Here is a 23,866-nt window from a genome sequence, read left to right on the forward strand (position 1 = left end):
GATTAATAAAGTTACATAGGCATCTAGCGTTGTTTTAGATGATACTAGTATACAATAAGAAAGAGATATCCGGTTTTCCAGAAAACCGGTTTTCGACGTTCCGGTTTTAACCGGACTTGAATCGAAAGTTATAGCAAGTCCAAGTCCGGTTCGGCGAACCGGTACGCACCACTAGCAGTTACTAGCCTGGTATCCAGCTGTGTTATAGCTCCCGAGTCTCTTCTGTCCTCAACACGGTTGGATACCAGGCTAAGCATAGGAGGAATGTACCCTGGCTAACAAATAGTAAACTAAAGAATTATAGAATGATACCCTGGTGAATTCACAAGAAATTGTTGGTTTGTTATCAAGATATTAAAGATTTTATTAGTACTATTATTATTACATAATGCTATAATAGAGCTCAAGCTTTAATAGAGAGACAAAACCTTTATACCCCTATAATCCTGACAGCGTGGTGTGTAGCAGTCTGTATAGCTCCTAACCACAGAGTTAACTCTTCTTTAGTCTCCACACTAAGGTAGCAGGACTCTAACACTAACACTAACACTAGTAACAAACATGTAGAGTTACCCCTATAATCCTGACAGCGTGGTGTGTAGCAGTCTGTATAGCTCCTAACCACAGAGTTAACTCTTCTTTAGTCTCCACACTAAGGTAGCAGGACTCTAACACTAACACTAACACTAGTAACAAACATGTAGAGTTACCCCTATAATCCTGACAGCATGGTGTGTAGCAGTCTGTGTAGCTCCTAACCACAGAGTTAACTCTTCTTTAGTCTCCACACTAAGGTAGCAGGACTCTAACACTAACACTAGTAACAAACATGTAGAGTTACCCCTATAATCCTGACAGCATGGTGTGTAGCAGTTTGTATAGCTCCTAACCACAGAGTTAACTCTTCTTTAGTCTCCACACTAAGGTAGCAGGACTCTAACACTAACACTAGTAACAAACATGTAGAGTTACCCCTATAATCCTGACAGCATGGTGTGTAGCAGTCTGTATAGCTCCTAACCACAGAGTTAACTCTTCTTTAGTCTCCACACTAAGGTAGCAGGACTCTAACACTAACACTAGTAACAAACATGTAGAGTTACCCCTATAATCCTGACAGCATGGTGTGTAGCAGTCTGTATAGCTCCTAACCACAGAGTTAACTCTTCTTTAGTCTCCACACTAAGGTAGCAGGACTCTAACACTAACACTAGTAACAAACATGTAGAGTTACCCCTATAATCCTGACAGCATGGTGTGTAGCAGTCTGTATAGCTCCTAACCACAGAGTTAACTCTTCTTTAGTCTCCACACTAAGGTAGCAGGACTCTCCTGTGGAAAGCTGCACACCCAGACAGTACAGTCTGTCGTCTAAAACTTCCTGGTCCTGTTGAGATAAACAAATAACTGTGTTAGGACAAGTGGCAGACATGAAATCATTTAAACAATTCAGATTTAAACTACAGCAGAAAATTACAGCTTGAACAAACCATAAACCCTGCCACTTAAGAATTAATTCAGTCATTTATTCCTTCACTCACTCACTCACTCACTCACTCACTCACTCACTCATTCACTCACCCACTCTTTCAGTTTTATTCATTCCGTCATTGATAACTTTTTCCTTCCTTCCATCCTTCCCTTCATTTCTTCCGTCCTTTCCTCCTTCCTTCCTTTCCTAATTTTTTCCTTCACTCCTTCCTTCACTCCTGCCTTCACTCATTCCCTCCCTCATTCCTTCTTTCTCTCCTCATTTCCTTTCATTTACTCATTGATTTGTGAAGGCAGAATAAGACCGGGCTTTACAAAAATTGGACAGTGGCCTTGAAAAGGTTTTAAGCATTGGATGGTTCACAGACAGATCAATGCTGATTCTGAATCCTCACCCTGTTCATTTTACACATGAGCTCATGTAGCTTGTACATCCGGTCACACCTCACCCAGTCTCTCTGGCTAACCTGTGCAGTAAAGGGGGAAAAAATACATACAATTTTAAATCTTACATCATGTATAATTACACTACAAAAAAATGTCGTTACACCAGCAATGGAAAACATACAATGGCTAACAGACTGTTTAAAAGAAATAGCAGAATATCTGGATTTCATAAAAATGCAATCTCTTTACAGTTGCTCCCTTTAAAAATGTGGTTGGAAGGTACCACTACTTACCGGAGGGGTGTCCATGATGAACATGTCCTCCCCCCTGAGTGCCACAAATCTGGGTTTCCAGTTCTGGAAGCTCTTGGAGGCACCTATCCGCTCACTCATCCATCCCATGTGGGTGATCTGGGGCAAGGAAAAACACACAAAAATTCTTATATTCAACTTAACCAAAAATATTAGTATAATAGTTAAAAGCAGTGTACAGTAACTCAGGAACATATGACCAGATTTAAGCCACTCAAACAAGAACACCCCCCTACTTATACTACATGTATATCAATGAGGTTGCTATCATCAAGTTTTTGTGGTGAAGTTTTTGATGTGTTAGAGGTGTGGCTCTCCTCAAACATGGCACAGCAGCTTAATGGCCTTCCTGAAGGACTGTACCCTTTTCAGTAGAACAGGATTGTATGATTTGTGACATGAGTGACTAGCATTTCATGTCTTTAAAACTTTGCCTGCACTTCTTACACTCATTAATAGGGGGCGCTGTTACACTATGCAATTTGCTCACTTTGTGAACCATCCTATTGGCATGGAGTGTGAATGGTTAGAATGCTGTCCATTCAAGTGAATAACAGTAAAAAAGACAGTTTGATGTGTTGAAGAAGAAATCGGACACAAACACACACACGTTTCTCACCTGGTGTAAGGGGGATGCAGTGTCGTTTGAGATTTTTATCTGTAAGGGTGAAGAAGAAAATGGAATGAGTATATTCTTCAGACGTGCAATTTTAAATGATTTCATGCAAGAATGAAAGGATGTCAGAGCAAGGGACAGCTGAAGATATCAACATTATCTTTTTACCAGTATCGTCTAAGTTGAGGTTGTCTGTCATTGTTATAAAGAGTTTGTAAGCAAAAGCTGAATAAGCATATTAAAAAACTGAGTTTTTTTGTTAGCTGTATAATTATGGATATCTTTATGCCTTGGCTCAAGTAACCCGTGGTACAATGTACAACATGTATGTTAATACTGGTAATTCCCCCGGCAGCATTCCTGTAAACTGCAGATAAAAAGCATTGAAAGAAGATTTTTATATGATGCACTATGCAATATCCCATTATATATCATATTATAAACTTAAGGTGAAATAATACACATTCTCTTGGTCTATGTCATATGTGTGGAGAAAGCCTTGCTGTGAAATAAATTACATGACTAGCCAAGAAACAAACAAAAAGACTGCAAAAATCTCATGACTTGCTGAAATTACATGTATGCATGTAAGGTTTCATTAATGTTAAAGTGCACTAGTGCCCTTTGGTCACTTAAAAGTTAAATCTACAACAAGTATTCCCAAAACCACGAAGAGAATATTTGAACTCTTTTCCAACAACATCAAATGATTGATGTTCTAGAAAACACATCAGTTCAGACTTTCTCTACAGCTATTTTGGACTTGAACCAAATATCCTAGAAGCATTCCACATTCTTGGAATGGAAGCAAGAAAACATCCACACAAATTACTGGCCATGTCATCCAGTGTCACACCCTGTAGCCGGAGTTGAGCTTTACAAATGATGCACTGATGTTAGCCTCAAGGGCCGGACTCTAAAAGCACATTACATACCACTACAAATTTGGAGTCATAGATGAGTCCACGGCACAGAGAAGACAGATATTACCATGCCCTAAGGTTTAGCAAGGATATTAACAGATCTAGAGGAGGACTTTTGGCTTGCTGCCCTGTTAGATTGAACAGAGGGTGAAACTCTTAAGGTTGTCTGATTGTGGTACTGTAAAAATCATTTATTTTTGCGGTAACTGGGAAATTAGGTTGCGTTTTTAATTCGAGGTTGAGACAATTCTGTACATTAGAAATGCATATTTGGAGGTTACATAAAAATAAGTCTGAAAATTTACAGTGTATGAAAATTACCTTGTAATATTGAACATGAACATTTATAATTATACTTATGTCCTCATAATACTAGCATTAGAAATTTGATGGTTAGGGAGTGGGAACACCTTTTTTAAAAATGGGCATGATCCTATAATTCTATAATAATTATGTCATAACGGTGTTATACATTTTTGCATAAATTATTATCTTGCAACAAGATATTTGGAGAAAAAATTAACAGCCACACATGACAAGAAGTAGCATCTTTAATTGTTGTTGTTGTCCTTGTTTAACATCAGATTCTATCATTTTGCTAGACGTGGTCTCTTGGTGACATCATAAGAAGTCATCAGCCATACCCGGAGCATACCTTAAGCTACTAAAGCTGGCCACTGATAGAAGAAGGAGGGAAACATTGACTGCCCCTGACAGGGTCCCATTACTTACTGATACCTGATGGGGAAAATAAATGAAGGGATTTAGGTGTAATGGTGAGGAGTGGCGGGGCACAGACTGTGGCTGTCTGTTGGTGATGGGGTTTATTTTGGTACAACCAACTCGTGAGGCATGCCATGTAACCTTAATTCTTTTGGCTTCAGCCATGTTTTTGCAACCCAACTGATAAAGGGGAACTGCCTTAAAGGTACATATTGTAGAATTTTAACACGGTAGATTCAATTTATGATGTAATGTAAAAAAAAATTACTAAAAACAGGGACTAAAATTGTTTTAACTGGAACAGATTCTACAATGTGCTTTGATTGGACAGATTCTATATTGTGTACCTTCAAACACTTTGAGAATGTTAGTAAAGACTACACTACATTGTATACGATGTACATGTTACGTTTATTTGGCCACAGGTTGTGCTTGACAGTTTGTGGTTCGCAGGGAATGTGCAAAATGTAAACAGAATTGTCCTACGTGAAAAAAACTTAGCTCGTTTTGGTGCCTTGAAGGCAATAACGATGGACACGACCCATGACGGAATCCAAGATATGTACAAACAAACTACAAATTTCGATGCTCACGTCAACAAAATGGATCGAACAAAACACAGAAAAAGCGAAGAAACAAAGTGCAACCGTTACAGTAACTGTATCCTTAGATAATGGTATGAATCCATGTTAACATCTTGCCAATATGCAAGAAATGATCCTTAGATTTCAGCAAAAACAGGCTGGGTATATTGCATAGCAAAATTCTTCTCACTGAATTGTAGTGAAGTGCAGTAATACAACTTAACACTAGAGGGCACTATTGAAAGACAACTCCACAAAGTACCTTGAAGTTGCTGGATGGGAAAAACACAAGAAAAGGAACAACTCTAGGGTAGCTTGGCCAATTCAAACAAAATGTTTTGACATAAACCTGGCTCCCAAACATATTTTCCTTGCCATCTTATGTTATAGTAGTAACAGTACTTAACTTGTTCTTGGCAGTAAGATACATTTGGAACATTCTTTCATGAAAAAAAAGTTCACCTATTAACAAATCTTTAAAAATGTATTTTTTCAACTTTCAAACCAAGGAGATCTAGACAAAATAATGTATACTTGTACATGTATTATCTTCCAGAAATCCCTAAAATGACTGCGCTCCCAGCCAGGGTTTACATTGTAAACATGAACCAGCAGCTCGTAACATTTAATGAAACCCTGAGGGACTCTCTAAGAGTTTCAGCCAATGTTTTGATGACACCGCCCTCCGCTAAGAAGAAGACCCTCACAGAAACATCTGTCGGCCAGGATTTGGAGACTTCTTTGTAAGAAACCTCCAAGGTGTAAAATTCCTGGGAGGCGCCCGTTTCCGCTCTCGATGACAGAGGTCAAGAACTTCTTGGCAAAATCCCTGCTCTACCATAACAACTACCATGGGGGCCAATTTTACACATTTGGTGACTATGACTTGTGGTTAGGAATCCACTGGGGCCTAGGAAAAAAATGTTGTGTTTCCTGTTTCAGTCCAGAAAAAATTAGGGTCAGTATAGGTAGGGATTATGTTTTCTTCCTTGTAATTTTTTTTTTGCAGGCCAAACCTCAAGTGCTACATAATACAGTTGAACAAAGTAAACTGAAATGGGTAAGGACACTTGCCTTTCAATGTCAAACTTTAAGTTTGTGCATAATAGATACATTTATCCTTCATTAGATAGGACAAGGAGTGTTTTTACTTCAATAGGAAGCAGGCTGAATAAAAATTCTGGAAAAACTGGAAGCTCCACTGCCCACCCCCAAAAAAGTCTAGGGTCGGCAGGTTTTTCAAGGGTAGGTAGTGAAACAGGAAACACAACTATTTCCTAGGCCCTACTACCCACGGGGGCCAATTTTCCACATTTGGTGACTAGGACGTGTGTTCTGGAGGCTGTTGCCTGATGTATCAATGCCTGGGTGTGTTAAGTCCCATATTTATCAGGATCTGTACATGTAAGGGGAAGCGTGTGTTATCAAAGGGTGACGGGGTTGAAGGAATGACTCAAGGCAACAAGCTAGCTATAGATAGACAGGTGTCATAATTTGTTTTGGAGACAGAAAAGTAGTTTTGCCTGACACTGTAAATGCATTTAAGTTTGCAGGGATTTAATTTCGCGGTAGCGGGAAAAATGACTTTTCGCTGTGGTTTTAATTTCGCGGCAGCACCATGTACTGTAGTCTCTTACTGCCATGGAAAAATGTTTGCACAATGGTTATAAGTTTGTGGTGAAGCGGCCACCGCGAAAACCGCGAACATAAATCCGCCGCAAAAGTTTCTGCATTCACAGTATATCAGGAGATCCTTGGCAAGATAGAAATGTAATATGCAATGTAGACTACAACATGATATACTGTAATTGTAAATTCACTTATTTTCACTGGAATCAATGGCAGAAGGTGAAGAGAGGCTTTCGACACACATACATAATGTATATGCATGCGAGTGCGCACGGCACACACATGCACGCACACGCGCGCTCAAACACAAATGAACCTTTGGGGAAAGGTAAGAATTATCACACTAGTAAAACATGTAACAAAACATTGTTATATAACAGTCTGTCAATGTGTTTTTATCTCAATGTTGACGATGTTGACTGTGGTTGACGATTTGTGGTTGTTTTTGGCACCATACTGAGGTGTTAACAGTTTGACTGACATATTTGGCCCAGTGTGAAACTGTTCCAGACAAACAGAGAACACAGAAAAAGGATTGAGAACAAAAAAAAGGATTTCGAGCCCTGCAATAAGGCCACGTTGATTTGATTATATGGATGACATCCGCGCTCGCACCAATTTTCGGCCATTTCCAAAAAAAAAAAAGTTTTCGACCACACAATAAATTGTGCAAAGCAGCTGTAAAATTAGCACAAATATTCCGAAGATTGAAAAAAAAGTATCAGAAAACAGATAACTAATACCATATATAGAATGCCAAAATGAATCTAAAGTCAAAGAATAAGATGTGAAAGGACGGAAAGAAAAAAAATCTATTGTTGGTTGGGGGAGGTACCAGTACAGAAAATTCAGGTCCAGAAGATCATGGTATACCATACTATGTGTTTTTAGTCCTAAGTTCAACCTTCCTGGCCACTTTGATTTCATACTGAAGGCAACTTTTTTTTTTTGGCCAAACTTTTTTTTTATTCGCTCGCTCGCATCAGTTCTGGAGTTCCCGGAGGATGTCATCCATATAATCAAATCAACATGGCCTAATAAGTACCATAGAAAATGAATTTAGCCTTATCACTTTTCTACATTTTTATTTCATGTTGAGCCAGTGGTTGAAGATTTGTGGTTGTTTTTGGCACCATACCGAGGTGTTAACAGTTTGAATGACATATTTGGCCCAGTGTGAAACTGTTCCAGACAAACAGAGAGAACCTGGGTACCTCAGATCTCTGACATTGTCACCGGGGTGTTTATCCCACCCTACAGTCTGACTCTCTCAACACATGGTAGGGGCAATGACCTCAGTCCTTCAGAAATCACACCAATCAAATGTGTTCTACCTTACAGTAACCCCCTAGAGGTGGTATCTCACTGTACTTGGGGCATCGGTGTGTCACTGCGGGGTTTGGAGATGACTCAACGAATCTTAATGATAAAGAACAAATTTTCTTACGTTTTGTGTATCTTGTTGTCTGTCATACTTTTACGTATTACGCAATATGTAAATTATAAAAAAAATTGGCGAAAATAAGAACAGTGCAACAGAATGCTGCGCCAGTGCCCCAAGAGCAGTGAGATACCACCTTAAAAGTTTATGATAAAGGTTTGACTTGTTCCAACTTTAGCGAATCAAAACTCAGGACGAAAGTTCGTCCCCCACCACGGAAGTTTTTTTTATCAATTCTCCTTTTTTTTTCATTTTCAGATGTTTGATTTTATTTCTTTTCTGACAATTTTTCTCCCCTTCGATTAGTGGTGTGCCCTAGCAATTAACTTCCTATTTCTTCTAACTTTACAACTCCTTTGTACAATTAACTATATACAGCATAGCCAAAAACTTAATCTTTTGATGGGGAAGGACGAAAATTGATGCGTGCTCGGATGTCATCGATATTATCAAATCAACATAGCCTAACCTGTAACCATGTATACTGTTACGTATTTCACCAAAACCCACATCAAACCACCCCCACATCAAACATGGTCCAGTCTCCTATGATACTTCAAAAGGAATATCAAAGCCATGGATATGGGACATGAAACATTAGAAGAGCTCTTCACACAAATCTTAAGTGGCAGGTTGGGAGGACAGTGATTAAGTGTTACCCTCACTAAGAAGAGAACCAATTTTCTTCCCCTAACATCCAAGCTTTCACTCAAGTCTGGTCTTCAGGGGCTGATATACATGTAGGTGTACACAAATGTAGGTGTAGCAATAAATATAAGGGACCTTTCAGTAGTGTTTTGGGTATGCAAGTGTTAAGCTAAGGGATTTTCAGTAGTGTTTTAGTAGTTTTTTGGGTGTGTAGGTGTAGCAATAAATATAAAGGACCTTTCAGTAGTGTTTTGGGTATGCAGGTGTTAAGCCAAGGGATTTTTCAGTAGTGTTTTAGTAGTTTGTTGGGTGTGTAGGTGTAGCTATAAATATAAGGGACCTTTCAGTAGTGTTTTGGGTGTATAGGTAAAGATATGCTTTAAGGGACCTTTCAGTAATGTACTGGGTGTGTAGGTGTAGTTATAAATATGAGGGACCTTTCAGTAGTGTTTTGGTTGTGCAGGTGTAGCTATGAATATAAGGGACCTTTCAGTAGTGTTTTGGGTGTGTAGATGTAGCTATAGATATTCAAGTGACCTTTCAGTTAGTGTTTTGGGTGTGTAGGTGTAGCTATAAATATAAGGGACCTTTCAGTAGTGTTTTGGGTGGGGCTAGTGAGAGTTGGGTTCATTTCGAAATCATAACTTCAAGGTTTGGGCTGCATTATAATGTAAATGAACTGATAATATCTGCAAGTCAGGCAGAGCACTTTCAAAGTAATGAATTTATACAGGATTTCTACTTCTATTTCAACTACCAAAAACACAAGAAGAAGTCTCTCTTGTTTTCCGGTGCAGCTTTGTGGAACTCGCTACCTGCACACTTAAGAGCAGTCATCTACACATCAGAATACCACATGGTCTGAAAATGTAATCTGTCGTGTCTTTTTCTGTTCACATTCACATCTGTAAAATATGCTTAGGGGTGGCGCCCATCTCCATTTCTGTAGCCCTTGGGCCACACATTTGTGCGAGCCACTACAGCAGGAGGCTAGTCCACTGGTAGTGATGTGTGTTTAACTCCTATACTCTTCCTCATTAGTGCCAAGTGCTATGCAGAAAAAAGCAGCATGTACCATTTTAAAGTCTTTGGTATGACTCAGCCGGGGATCGAACTCACTACCTACCGAATGCAAGGCAAGCACTCTACCCACTCGGCCATCGCACTGGTACAAAATAAAATAACCACAAAAGTAAATAAAATATACAGCACCCTTAAGACAGAGGGTTAACCACCCCTTATGCCCGCAGGCTATCATAGACGGATCATCACAGACACATCAAATACCCAGGTATAAATTGGACCTACACAGGAAACCTCCCAAAACCCGCCACAAATTGCGACTTAATTAAGTCCAAAGGGGCTTCACGTGTCTCCCAATCTAGGGTTGGGAAATTAAAGACTTGGTTCATCCATAAAGCTGTAGGAATGTGGCTCTCAGCGGAGGCGGTGACCTCGATCTTAAGTCTAGTGGTCGTGCTTCTTGTGGGGAAGAGCGGAAAGTGGCCATTAGTTTGTCAGTGGTGTGCCCTGCGACGTCCCTCACAGGACTGGAAAAAATTGTTTTTGCTGGGTGTGTTCTTTTTATTTCTTGACCTCAATCTTAAGTATAGTGGTTACATGTGCTTCTTGTGGGAAAGAGCGGAAAGTGGCCATTAGTTTGTCAGCGGTGTGCCCTGCGACGTCCCTCACAGGACCAGACTGTTATTACCGGTATGTTTTCCCCAATGGGAGAAAACATATTTCTTTTTGCTGGTGTTTTTATTTTTACTTCTTCTCCTTCTGTCAGGAACCAATCAGAGCATAGAACTGCCGTGAACCAATGAGAATAGACCTGGGTAAGGATATTTGCTGTATATTGTAAGCATAAGCAATTTCATTTTGTGCTCGCACACAATACTACATATGGCCAGCCTTAAATGCATTGAAGCTCATAAATTGACAGACAAGAAAACAATTGAAACTTCAAATTTTGAGAGCTTATAGGATTTGACTAAAAACATAAACTTATGCCAATATTTAATACCAGAGATTCTCACTCTCTCAGATTTGCTTTTCTCATATCCTTGCTACTTTTCCTGTGCAGGATTTAATGACGTCACCTTTTCACCTTACCACCACCCTTCAAGCCGATTCTCCCCGGTCCGTCCCTTCCATACATACTGATCAGCCTGCTACAGAACTGTTCCTACAGAACATATCATCCAAAGGGCAGAGGTGACCCTGTAAACCACTTGCCGAACTCCTGGCCACAGCTTCCATCTCCCAGTACATTGACCTTTGACCTTTCCTTGATAGCTTACACTCTGCTGTGTTCTTGACCAGTCCTGGCTACTGGCATGTGTAGGTGGTGTGGAAATGTATTTACTCCCTAAAACCTTGTGTGCCAAGGTACATACATAATGTATTTTCCCCAGATTTGTTCTTGATTTTGAGTCTCGGAACCAGAACAGTAACTTGGTGTGGACATACAATGTACACACATGACATACTTACCTTGGGCCTTGACATAAATGGCTTCAACACAGCATTAAGGTCACTCTGTGTCTTAATTGGGTTGACTCTATATCAATACATACGGCTACCATTGATTGAAAGAGTAACGTTACAGACTGGGATGTTTTGAGCACTTACACAAATGTGCATTTCATAGCTATGGTGTAAATCCATTTACTTTCATCCTAATTTTAGTTAACAGTATAGGAAAAGGAGCTTTCTATTCATAGAATAGTTTTACAAGCCCTTAGGTGGAAAATATTTCTATTTACTAAGTTCCTACAAAAAGCCTTAGTTTGGGGAAATTCCAACAACCAGATACTCACTCACTCACTCACTCACTCACTCACTCACTCACTCACTCACTCACTCACTCACTCACAGTCACAAACTATCCAGTTCTATGTCTCACAACAAAAAAGTAAGAACATAAAGAAGCATACTTCTAAATGGAACAAAAATGCAAGCAATGCCAAGAGAATTCCTGGTAACAAGAAAGCAGTTACAGGCACATCAAAATTGCCTTTAACTAAGACCTTTCCTTCCATCAACAGCGAAAGATGAACGATCACATGTACATGCACAAGACTTGCTTCCATTCCACTTCAAAGGCACGCTCACTTGGCCGAGCCCCAAGATAAGCAACCTCTGTGTGGAGGTCAGTCTTGAGTAATGCCTGAGCTTACAGCAACGTGTCCCCAGCAATGTTCCATTAGTGAGTTACAAGTGTGTGTATGAGAGGGATTCACTACACTATCATGCCTCTGACGTCACTGCAGTGAGGCCTAGGGAAACAAATGTTGTGTTTCTTGTTTCCCTAACTAGGGTTGGACAAGTCTAGTAATTGTCCTGGGCAAGTGAAAGTGCTGATCGGACAAGTACTTGTCTTAAGCTAAGGGCACAACCCGCCGTACGTGCAAATATGTGCTATCTACACGCCAAAAACATGGGCAATCTTTTTGGATCTGTAAGTGGTACACATGTAAGTACCGCTTCCGTACAAACTCGTAGGGAATCCAATGGATTTTGGAGCAGGCAGACACGCCATAGAACTTCACGTGCAGGCAAAACGTTGTGTGCCATCGGGCTGCGGATTCGCCCCCCGTACGTGCCAGTACGGGCGACGCGCCTGCCCTGTACATACTTAACGTTTTCAGAAATCCGTGACGAATGTGGCCTCCAAAAAAATGTACGGACAAATTGCACGTACGGCGGGGTAGCTTTACACCACTTGTCCGATTGGCCAAGTAAGTTTTATCCACGAGTGAGACTTTTATATACTTGTCTAGTAATACTTTTCACAGTCAAGCATTGTTCAACACAGAAAAATGGAGCCAATAATAAAATACATTGTAATTCCATTGCTAGAAGTGAAAATACAATAATTGCCATTGGAAAAATGTTCGAATTTCAGGCAAGTGAAGAGTTGGTTTGGCTAGTAAATCTTTTATGTGCTTGCCTGATAGGACAAAACTTGTTAAACTCAGTAGTAGTACTAGTGCTACATGTACCTACCCTAGAAAAACCTGCCGACCCTAGACTTTTTTTGGGGTGGGCAGTGGAGTCACATAGCTTCCAGTTAGAGTTTTTATTCGGCCTGCTTGCCATTGAAGTAAAAACACTGCTTGTCCTATCTAATGATGAATGATAAATGTATTTATTATGCACAAAATTAAAGTTTGACATTGAAAAACAAGCGTCGTCATGGATTTCAGATTACTTTGTTTAACTGTAATACTTCTCTAATAGGCTGCAATGTTACGCATCACTAGAGTTTTGGCCAGCCTAAAAAAAATTACAAGAAAAACAAAGATATTCCCTACCTACCAACCATACATTGCACTTATTTCAGGGCTGAAACAGGAAACACAACATCTTTTTTCCTGGGCCTGAATGATATATACGCTGGGTGCGTGAGACTGCCAAACTGTTGGTTGGCTATCTCTCTAACGTGCCAGGTAGACTATGCCCACAACAATTAGGGAAGAGTACTCGCAAGGCAACTAAATTGCCTGCTTTAGTTCTTTTCTCGGAAAATGGGTCTGGAGGGTAACTTGGTTTGAACAGCTATCACAGCATGAGAGTGATTTAAAGAGATTTTCCTGGAAAGTGATGTTAGATTTCATTGCTTTGAGTAACCTTAAGTGAAGACTTGGTATTGAGAAGAGGATGTGTGCTGTACATTATAAAATGGTAGCAACTAAATCAAGATTTTCCTGGAAGAAAGGTCTTTAGACGGTAACTTGCCTTAAGTGGGTAACACAGCAAGAGGGTTATTCCGAGAATTCCAGAATCCAAGAAATGTCTCAAGAGTTATAATAGGGTCTAAAGTTAGGGTTTTAAGTCAGGGTCTTAAGTTAAGGTCTTAGGTTTGGGTCTTAAGTTAGGGTCTTACGTTTGGGTCTTAAGTTAGGGCCTAAAGTTAAGGTCTTAAGTTAGGGTATTAACTTAGGGTCTTAAGTTAGGGTCTTAAGTTAAGGTCTTCAGTTAGGGTCTTATGTTTGGGTCTTAAGTTAGGGTCTTACGTTTGGGTCTTAAGTTAGGGCCTAAAGTTAAGGTCTTAAGTTAGGGTATTAACTTAGGATCTTAAGTTTGGGTCTAAAGTTAAGGTCTTAAGTTAGGGTATTAACTTAGGATCTTAAGTTTGGGTCTAAAGTTAAGGTTTTCAGTTAGAGTCTTAAGTTAAGGTCTTCAGTTAGGGTCTTATGTTTGGGTCTTAAGTTAGGGTCTTATGATTGGGTCTTAAGTTAGGGTCTAAAGTTAGAGTCTTATGTTTGGGTCTAAGTTTAAGGGTCGTAAGTTAGGGTCTTAAGTTAAGGTCTTATGTTAGGGTCTTAAGTAAGGGTCTTAAGTTAGGGTCTTAAGTTAGGTTGAGACCTTTTGACCCTTTCACCACTTTCAAATGCATTCTACGAAATGAAGGGAATACTGGGTACAACAATGCACTTTAACTCTAGCACATTTCAACAGTTTCCCACTATTGCTGCATGATGAAGTGTTCAAAGATCTTTCAAACTGCACTCCAGAAACATTAAGATGAACATTACAGACGCGATAACTCAGTGAAAAGCGGCTGACGTCAACCACAAGTGTTCCCATGAGCCTCCTAATGGCATCAAAGTGTCTCTTGGTGCGGAAAATGGTATCGTAATAGCTCATCGTCTGGGCCAAGCGAACAATTCGGGAGACTATTACAACACTGTCTCATCCCCCATGCTGATATTTCAGTCTTCTGATGTATGGGTACTTTGTACATGTATGCCCAACATATCAAGTGCAGGATTGGGAAATCAATGCATTTTTGGTAAAAAGTGCACACTCAGAAAAAAGTTGGTACCCAACTGTTGAAAATGGTATCGTAATAGCTCAGCGTCTGGGCCAAGGCAACAATTCGGGAGTCTATTAGTATTACAACACTGCTTCATCCCCCATGCTGATATTTTAGTCTTCTAAAGCATGGGTACATTGTATGTCCTACACATCAAGTGCAGGGTTGGAAGTTCATTTTTGGTAAAAAGTGCACACTCAGAAAAAAATTGGTACCCAACTAGTTGAAAATGGTACCATAATAGCTCAGCTTCTGGGCCAAGCGAACAATTCGGGAGTCAATTACAACACTGTTTCATCCCCCATATTGCATGCTGATATTTTACACTTTTGATGCATGAGTAATGTTGTATGCCCTACATATCAAGATTTAGTGCAGGGTTGGAAGTTCATTTTTTGGAAAAAAAGTCACGGAAAAAAGATGGCACCCAACTATTCTGTAAAATTCTATTGCTTATAATAACTTCAGAATTCTTGACAGGCAATACAACAAAGGTTTTCAAATTGTTTCTGACATTTAAACTATGAAAAGAATAATGTAGTTATAAGTGAAAACCCAGACAAGTATCATGACGTAGGAGCACCAGTACACCAACAGTCAAAAGTTAGGTTCACAGCTTCAATTGTGGATGCACCTAGGACTTCGTGCACTGAAGTTTTTCCTTTATACCAGGAAAACAGAGTTAGTAGTCGTGGAAGGCGATAAAGATGAAAAGCAAGTCTTAGTCCTGTAAAATGTATGAGGCATTATTCTGGCTTTCCATTTAGAGTTCTGCAACAGATTTGGCACTTATACTAGTTATAGTGGATGTTTTACGCAAGGAGTAATATATATGTTATGATCATATTTATAGGCTAAGATTTAAGTAAAATATTTCCAATCTATATTTATCTCACATCCCTCAAGCTGAAGACTGATTAATGTGCAAAGTCTTACCGACAGTAGCACTGGAAACTCTAAATTACACATAATAGCTTGACACCATTACAGACACCAGTGACATTTTTATTCCCGTTCTACACTCTTCTTAATGCCAAAGGAAATGGAAGCAGCATATTTGATAGACTCCTAAGCCTTCTGGCAGTGAACAAAGTAAGCGTTATCCTGCCGCTGTAATTCCATAATCGCTCTATACAATCAAAATGAGCGCTCAGAATATTGTGCGTTAGAATTTATGGTTATGTAAGCGTTAGGTTGATCCCGGGACGGTACTTCCCTTTTCTGGCACAATTTTATGGAACTCCTTACACTCACATTTAAGAGCAGCTACAACAACCAGTACTTTGAAAACAATGTAAACAAGGGAATATCACGATATATTGTTTGAACTGTTATTCACTTATCATGATATTGTTGCATTTCACATTGGTATGAAAATCCATTCCCTTGTCATTTCATTCATATACTAGATGTATATGGCATTTAATTATTCCGGCTTTCAATTTAGAATCTAGTCATTTCATTCTACTTAATATGTTTTTCAGTCATATGATGTTAATATAGAAAATGATATTATGTATTGGTTATTCCTAAGTTGCTATGATTTGTATTGACAGGTATATGCGTTAATGTTAGTTTCCCCTTGCAATGTTACTTTTATTTTTATTTGATATGTTTGTACATGTATATCTGGGGTTACCCCCCAGGGCACATTGAAAACTATAATGGCGATATGTCCCCCTTGTTAAGTAAAGTAAATAAAAACAAACAAACAAACAAACAAACTTACGAAAGTTGCGTTAGCAGCTGCGATGGCGGTGGTGATGACCCGGCACCAGTCCGAGACCTCCGTGACATCGTTACAGTGGAGCACGGCCGACGTCACGCCGTCTCCGCCCCACACCTCGAACGAGTTCGGTCTGAAATGTATCCATCGCAGACATGAAATTCACTGTCATGTCAAAGTTTCACCATTTAGATATAAGAAAAGTAAAGGTGGAATTTACATTCAGAGAATATACATTATGTATATTTAAGTTGTTAAAGCCACACCAATTTAATCTTTAGGTTCACAGACATTCTAATGTTAAAAGAGTTACCAAGCCCTTAAGATCAAACAGAAGGCTGGGGGACAAACGTGTATCTTACAAAGTTTAACTGTGCCAATACACATTGTCAATTGTATTTCAATCAGCAAAGTTTTTGTAAAGTCTGACAACTACATGTAACAAATTAGATTGGAATGCTGTGGCCATAACTAGTAACTTAATGGTGGTTGTAACATTTTACACGAAGGAAGAAAGAAATAAGTTATCTCTAAGCCTTTGAACTGCTAGTGCCAGTTAGGATCTAATTTTTAAGATAAATAAAGAACAAAATTTGAGAAATGATATTTTTTTTAAACATACTAGAAAAAACTCGTCCAAGTCTTCGAAGAATTGAAATGCCATTCCATTGAAATACCACCAAACTGAAAACTCAATCGCATGCCACAATTGACCTTGCCATTGACTCCAACATAAACATCCTTCAATTGGCCACAAATTCATTTCCGCACCTTGAAGTTGAAGCCAATACTTTCACAAATTTCCCAAAGGCTCAGTTTCTTTTAATAACGTTCTCGAAGTCCTGCCTATATCGGAGCACAAAGATGCTAAAAATCTTGGCATGTGTACTTAGCACAATACCCAAGGGCTCTTTTAATGGGCTTGACATGGATCAAGTTTTGGCATCCAATTTTCTGAATTGACTGCAACTTTAATAACCTTACCATTCACTGGAAAAGTTTGTTACTTCAAGAGGGATCTGTCTATCAAAGTCAAGTTTACAACTCCATTGGGGGAACCTTTATGTAGCTATACATGTATGTATGTAGTACTCACACAAATTGTTTTCAGGATGATGTCAAATGTGTTGGTACCCTTCTAGAAAGTTAAATTTCATTTATTGATATTATGGAAAGTGGGACAAAGGGCTTTATGATTTTTGGCAACTATTTATTACTAGGTTCTATGACTTTTCTTAACTGTTGGACAAAAGATATTTTTGGACAATGCTAGAAGGAGGAAGACCTCTGTGGCTTAGAGTCACTCAGTGGAAAGTGGAAGAAAAAGTTCTATGATTTTTGCCGACTATTCTTTAATTTTTAATTTTAATAACGGTTCAATTAAATGACTTTTCATGACTGTTGGACAAAAGATATTTTTGGACAATGCTAGAAGGAGGAAGACCTCTGTGGCTTATAGAGTCACTCAGTGGAAAGTGGAAGAAAAAGTTCTATGATTTTTGCCAACTATTTTTAAATTCTAAATTTAAGGTTTTATGACTATTCACAACTGTTGGACTAAAGATATTTTTAGACAATGCTAGAAGGAGGAAGACCTCTGTGGCTTAGAGTCACTCAGTGGAAAGTGGAAGAAAAAGTTCTATGATTTTTGCCGACTATTTTTTAATTTTTAATTTTAATAAGGATCAATATGACTTTTCACGACTGTTGGACTAAAGATATTTTTAGACAATGCTAGAGGGAGGAAGATCTTGGTGACTTCCAGAGTCACTCCTCTAATGTCTGGAAAGAGTGAAAGAAAAAGTTCTATGATCTTTGCCAACTATTTTTAAATTCTAAATTTAAGGTTTTATGACTATTCACAATTGTTGGACTAAAGATATTTTTGGACATGCTAGAGGGAGGAAGATCTTGGTTGCTTCCAGAGTCACTCCTCTAAAAAGAAATAATGTCGGGAGAAGGAAGGAAGATTTTTGCCCACTGACCTGAGCTTGTCTGTACCAGTTTGATACTTGGTGAGCGCCGCCATAGCCAGGGGGATGGTCAGGATGTTGGTCCAACGTTTCTCGTAACGGCCTCCCGTCAACGGTACTGTCGGACTTCTGGGCGGTGTCTGAAAATAGCAACAAAAAAAATTCATAAAGAAGTAACTCAAAACAAGGCAATTGGAGTTATATTGTACATCATTCCTAACCAATACTGCCTTACAATCATCCACTGTTCAAAGTAAGGACTTTGAACCAGTTCATTCTGCAAATAACTGTAGTAACTATTAAATTTCTTGTTTCAACAATTGGGAGAAAGCTGTGAAATCTGTACTAGTTAAACCTTGGTTGAGAAACAAATTTTAGATTTACAAAAATCAATCATTTGTTATTTTCTCATCCTTACGTCTATAACTTCATACATGCAGCAGTTATTTGGCAAGGAAACAATGTGTATTGTAGATTGCTTATTGATTCCAATAGAAACGTCAGCCTTGAAACCTTTGGGGAAATTATTCCAACTTCAGAAAACCATTTAGTTCATTGCAAACTATTCTTCAAAAGTGTATCATCCCTAAATCATACTGTAGAATCTACAGTAAATCTGAACATAGAATCCCAGAGGCTATTCATTTAACTTGTGGGGAGTTTTGACTCTAAATTGAAGGAATAAATAACACTTTTGATTCACTGTTTTAGGGGAAACAACTACTTGTCGAAATTAATTTCAGATTTGTCAAAAATATCAGAGTGTAGTATTTGAAGTAGATAACCAAATTATTGATTACCTTACGAATAAAAAAAATTAATGACTGGAAGCTTGCCCAGTAACATACTTGACTTCCCAGGTTGGCACTTGCTATAATAACTAATGAAATTAAAGAACAGCTTTCAGAATTCTTGAAATCTTTATGTAAATCTATGAGAAATGTATTGATTCAAGATAATAATCTGGAAAAGATCAAGTTTTTATTAGGAAAATGATTTTCAAATGGAAAAAGTACAATGTAAAAGCGCCTTTTACACGTTTTTGTATATACAGTGTATTAGGCTGTCTCAAATTGATAACATTCAGTCTACAAAGGTATCACAATCATTATGTTAAATGACAAAAGTACCTGTTCTTAATTTTTAAAGAAATTTAAAAAAAAACTGTTAAGTTAAATATTACAGAGCATACTGTAACATGATTCAGTTAGCATATAAAAATCAGAAATCAAAACAATTACAACCTCAATTACATCCTTACATGACTACAGGACCACATGGTTGGAATATGCAGTTTACAAGGTAGATGCTAGGGGGCCAAAATTCAACCTCCACTTTTTTTAATACAGACAGCAGAAAATTTCATCATTTTTTATCAAAACCTGCTTTATGCTGAAGGTATTTTAAAAATATCCTGTACAAAAACAAAGAAAATTTTTTAAAATGCTAGATAAAAATATCGTCTACCTGCCGTGTCTCGTTGATAGAGGTTGTAAATCGTTTCATAAGTCGCGACGTTGAGATCGATATCTGCCGCGCAATAAACCATTACACAGTCTGTGACAAAGCCATCACTGCTGTCAGTATTGCACTCAAGCAAATATTGGAAAACCATACTATCGTTTGCCCTTCAACCTCTATAGGCTATACAGGCTATAAGGCTTTATATTAGGGAATATGTAACAATAAGACGTGTACATATACATTTTGTATGTGTGTTCACAGTTTATATTCCAAATCTAATTATTTTGCCTTTACCCAAACAAATACAACCACTGCTGTCAGTATTGCACTCAAGCAAATATTGGAAAACCATACTAACGTTTGCCCTTCCACCTCTGTGGGCTAGACAGGCTATAAGGCTTTAAGGGATAAGTGACGATGAGACGTGTACATGTATGATTGTGCATGTGCAGTTTATATTCCCTATCTAATGCTTTTTACCCAGAAATCATTTGACCTGTAAAGCCGGTACAACCCCCATTTGGTGTAAAACACCAGGTTGTTGCATAATTCTAAGGTAATCGCAACACTGGGTGGGATTTGGACCATGCCATTTGGTAGACAGTTGGTTGAGAATGGGCACTGGCCTGACTGGACAGACATGAAACATGGCTGTACAGGGCTCTTTATAATTATAGACACAATTTACATTTTGACTATGCCTAGAATTGCTCAACATCTGCATGTAGTTCAAGGTAGCCTTTACCAGGCTCCGCAGATTGCTAGACAAATACGAAATAGTAGAAATTGGACAAATAGTAAGAGGGAATAGTATGCTAGGGCCAGACAGAGGAGTCAGTAAAAGACCCACGAAGCCTGTGCATGGTTGTGCATTGACTCCTCTAGTTAAGCCGTCCGGCTCCCCTAACATACGATTCCCTCTATTTGACCAATTTCTACCATTTGACCAGCAATCCGCAGAGCCTGGTAGAGGCTAAGTAGTTCGCCACATTTGTCAAAGCTTCCAATTATGATATATTTGTGCCTCAAGGCTTGTACCTCATTTTCCAACGAGGCCAAGCAAGAAACAAGCACAAGAGGAAACAAGGTAGAAAATTGAACCTATTTTCCACGACATAATTGAACATGGAACTTGGACCTCACGCTTTGCTTAAGTCATTTGTTTGAAGACAACTCATTTCACACTTGAGATTTCTTACAAAATTAGAATGGAGACATTTGCCACAAGACATGTCTTATTTCACATTTCACAGAGAAGTTTTTTGACCAACAAAAGACAATGTTAGAGACCTTATCTCACCTTATGTTCATCAAAATTTTCTCTTACACTCAAGTTCACTTTAACACACACAAAAACAAACAAACATACCAAAAATGATACCTACATTTTCAAGGAGATAATGAAACAAAAGACTATGAGTTATTGGGAACTCCTTATATTGACCTGGCCTTGGTATTAATCTATAAGGTAACACTGCCCTCCAAATGGAAAATTTACAGAATGGTTACAAGGAAAAGCTCTCCTTGTTACAGCCTAAAATAGCTGATTGATTTTAGTGTTCTGAATCTCAACTAACCCCTAGTAGTGAGGTGCACCAGGCCATGACAGTCCGGCTGCTTTTAATGCTGTCTAGTTTCTGGAAATGACTCTTAAGTTCTGTAAGTTTCTGTCATTGAGTTTCAGACTTTCTACAATATATCAACCAAATGACAACCATCTGTTAAGCCCCTGTCACTTAGTCACAGTGCTTTGTCAGACTCACAGAGTCACATAGGACAAGACTAGGAGACTTGTGAACATCATTCAATCCCTACAGATGGCTTGACGATTGAGCAAAGACCTGCCATTTATCACTGCCAAAAACGTCATTTAAAGCTGTCAAACTCATCGGCCAATCAACTTTCTGCTGTCTGACAGGAGTATCAGTATTGCAGCATTGCTTTAAACACACCCTCAAACAGAAAGAAAACTATTCAAAACAAAGACTTATAAGTTTCTGTCACAGAGTTACAGACTTTTTACAATCTATCAACTCTCCATTAAGCCCCTGTCACATAGTCAATGTGCTTTAGTTGTCTGTGTCGATGGTCAGACTCACAGAGTCACATTGGACGTAGCTAGGAGACCTGCAAACATCAGACAATCTCTACAAATTGTGTGTTGATTCATACAAGGCTGGGTTTATCACAGCCAAAAACGTCATTTAAAGCTGTCAAACTCATCGGCCAATCAATTTTCTGCTGTGTGATAGGAGTATCAGTATCTGTATTACACAGTTCACCCTCAAACAGAAAGAAAACTATTCAAAAGGAAGACTTTGACTTTGCCCTAACAAATACAATCGGCAAGGGCACTGACACGCTACTATTACAGCGACGTGATGGCTAAGCCAGATAAATCCCCTTCCTTTAATCTCTTTCAAGTAAAAGCTCCAAGGGGCTTTTGATAATGTAAATGATGCAAGGTAAATGGTGTGCTTTTATGTGGTCTTAATAAAAGGCTAAGCTTATGAAACCCTTCAGATGAGTCCTTGGTGTCTGATATTGCAACCAACAGCTAAAATTGAACTTTGAATAACTTTAAAATCGCAATTGCAACATTTGCAAGCAAATAGAGCACATTTCAGTACCTCTCCCTACAACACTAGACTGTTCCATATCAACCTTTTGCAGAAATAAACTATCCTAGCACCACTCCACTTCAAAATGGACTTTTCCAAATTTGAATCCTAATTGCAGATAAAAACCCTTCGAAAATACAATCAAGCTGAATGGACTTTTCAAAAATACCATTCATTCATTCCTAATGTGAATTGAAATCAATGAGATACTCATCCAAATTCTAAATGGCAGTGTCAGAGTCAGTGGCACTAATCGCTACAAACCATCATTTCATTTATCCCTAAAACTAATGCTCACATCACATACGATAAAAAATGTCCATGTTTACCATGGACTGTTGAAGTAAAACCAGGATCTACAAGGGCTTTATCCTACTGTTACAGTACATCACTGGGACCATTTTCCACCTTAAAGAAGTGAATGTAAACCTTAAAGATCTATTCCCAATGTATCTTAGAGATGCCTAAATGTTTTGAAAGCCAACTGAGGTGTTATTAATGACTAGGCATGACGTAAAGAATGGCTGTGAAGGATAGCTGTCTCATCTCTAATGAGATATAGCAGGGAGAATACATTGCCTTTCACATGGCAAATCCACCCCTAATCTCAGTCATTCATATCTAAGGTCCATCCTTGCACAAACTGTCAAGACACATACAGTGCTTGAAATCCTTTTTTCAGCAAGGTTGCCTAGTGGGTGGCAATCTGAATCAGAAGCCAGGCTGCACCATCAACATTTCAGGTTGCCCATGTCACTTCCAAATTATTACATTCTTCACATCAGCTTATTAGCCATTATCTTTTCTTTCAGTTGCATGTAGTAATAACTTAGTAAATTAATATGCGCTTTTTAAATTATCTTATAAAGAAATACAAACGGTGGGGGGAAAGCGATGTTCCAACTGCAAATTACAGGTTGCGCCCTGGGTTTGAAATTAAGTTGCGCCATGCAAAATGTGGTTGCATTTTCAAGTGTGCTTGCAAGTGGGTAATTTGAGCACTGCAAATATGAGATAGGCAGTTGTCTTCCTTGAGAAAAACTAGCCCACACATTCATTTCTTAGACGTCTAGAAGATACATGACCAGGCATGTTGTGATCAGTTGTTGCACTGATCCTAATGGTAGGGAGGTGTCAATAATTCTGGCAGCCTTAAAGTGATAGATAGCTTTACCTAGTTAAGGGATATTACGTGTCATAGATACTAGCCATACATGGATTTTCATGCATATTTTGTTACAAACGAGCTGACTGTGTTCAGCTACTGCAGTTGCAAAGCTGCTACCTACATGTACATGTAATAGAACAATAACCATGACACATATAATAATAAAGATGTTAAGGCTTATGACAACGTTGTGAAAAACAAAATTTTTGGGTGAAAACAATTTAGACAGCCAACATCAACTTGAAGGTATATGACACTGACTTAAATTAGCAGTATTAAAATGATTGAATGAATTTTTTTCTGACCAAACATGGCAATTTTGTTAAGGGTTGGCAAA

General features: G+C 38.6%; 1 protein-coding gene across 2 annotated transcripts in view; it reads right to left on the reverse strand.

Annotated features, from left to right (window-relative positions):
* Window positions 1-23,866, reverse strand: part of LOC118404576 (gamma-2-syntrophin-like) — a 73,787-nt gene that overhangs the window by 3,633 nt on the left and 46,288 nt on the right. The window contains exons 10-15 of one of the 2 annotated variants that reach the window (XM_035803752.1): window positions 18,289-18,416; window positions 16,307-16,436; window positions 2,809-2,847; window positions 2,172-2,288; window positions 1,887-1,958; window positions 1,235-1,387 (exon numbers count right to left, since the gene is read on the reverse strand). In XM_035803752.1, coding sequence (XP_035659645.1) covers window positions 1,235-1,387; window positions 1,887-1,958; window positions 2,172-2,288; window positions 2,809-2,847; window positions 16,307-16,436; window positions 18,289-18,416 — 639 coding nt within the window. The remainder of the gene's footprint in view (window positions 1-1,234; window positions 1,388-1,886; window positions 1,959-2,171; window positions 2,289-2,808; window positions 2,848-16,306; window positions 16,437-18,288; window positions 18,417-23,866) is intronic. The other variant, XM_035803753.1, reaches the window with a different exon arrangement.

The sequence above is a fragment of the Branchiostoma floridae genome, chromosome 17 (genome assembly GCF_000003815.2).
Source record: "Branchiostoma floridae strain S238N-H82 chromosome 17, Bfl_VNyyK, whole genome shotgun sequence".
NCBI classification, from domain to species: domain Eukaryota; kingdom Metazoa; phylum Chordata; class Leptocardii; order Amphioxiformes; family Branchiostomatidae; genus Branchiostoma; species Branchiostoma floridae.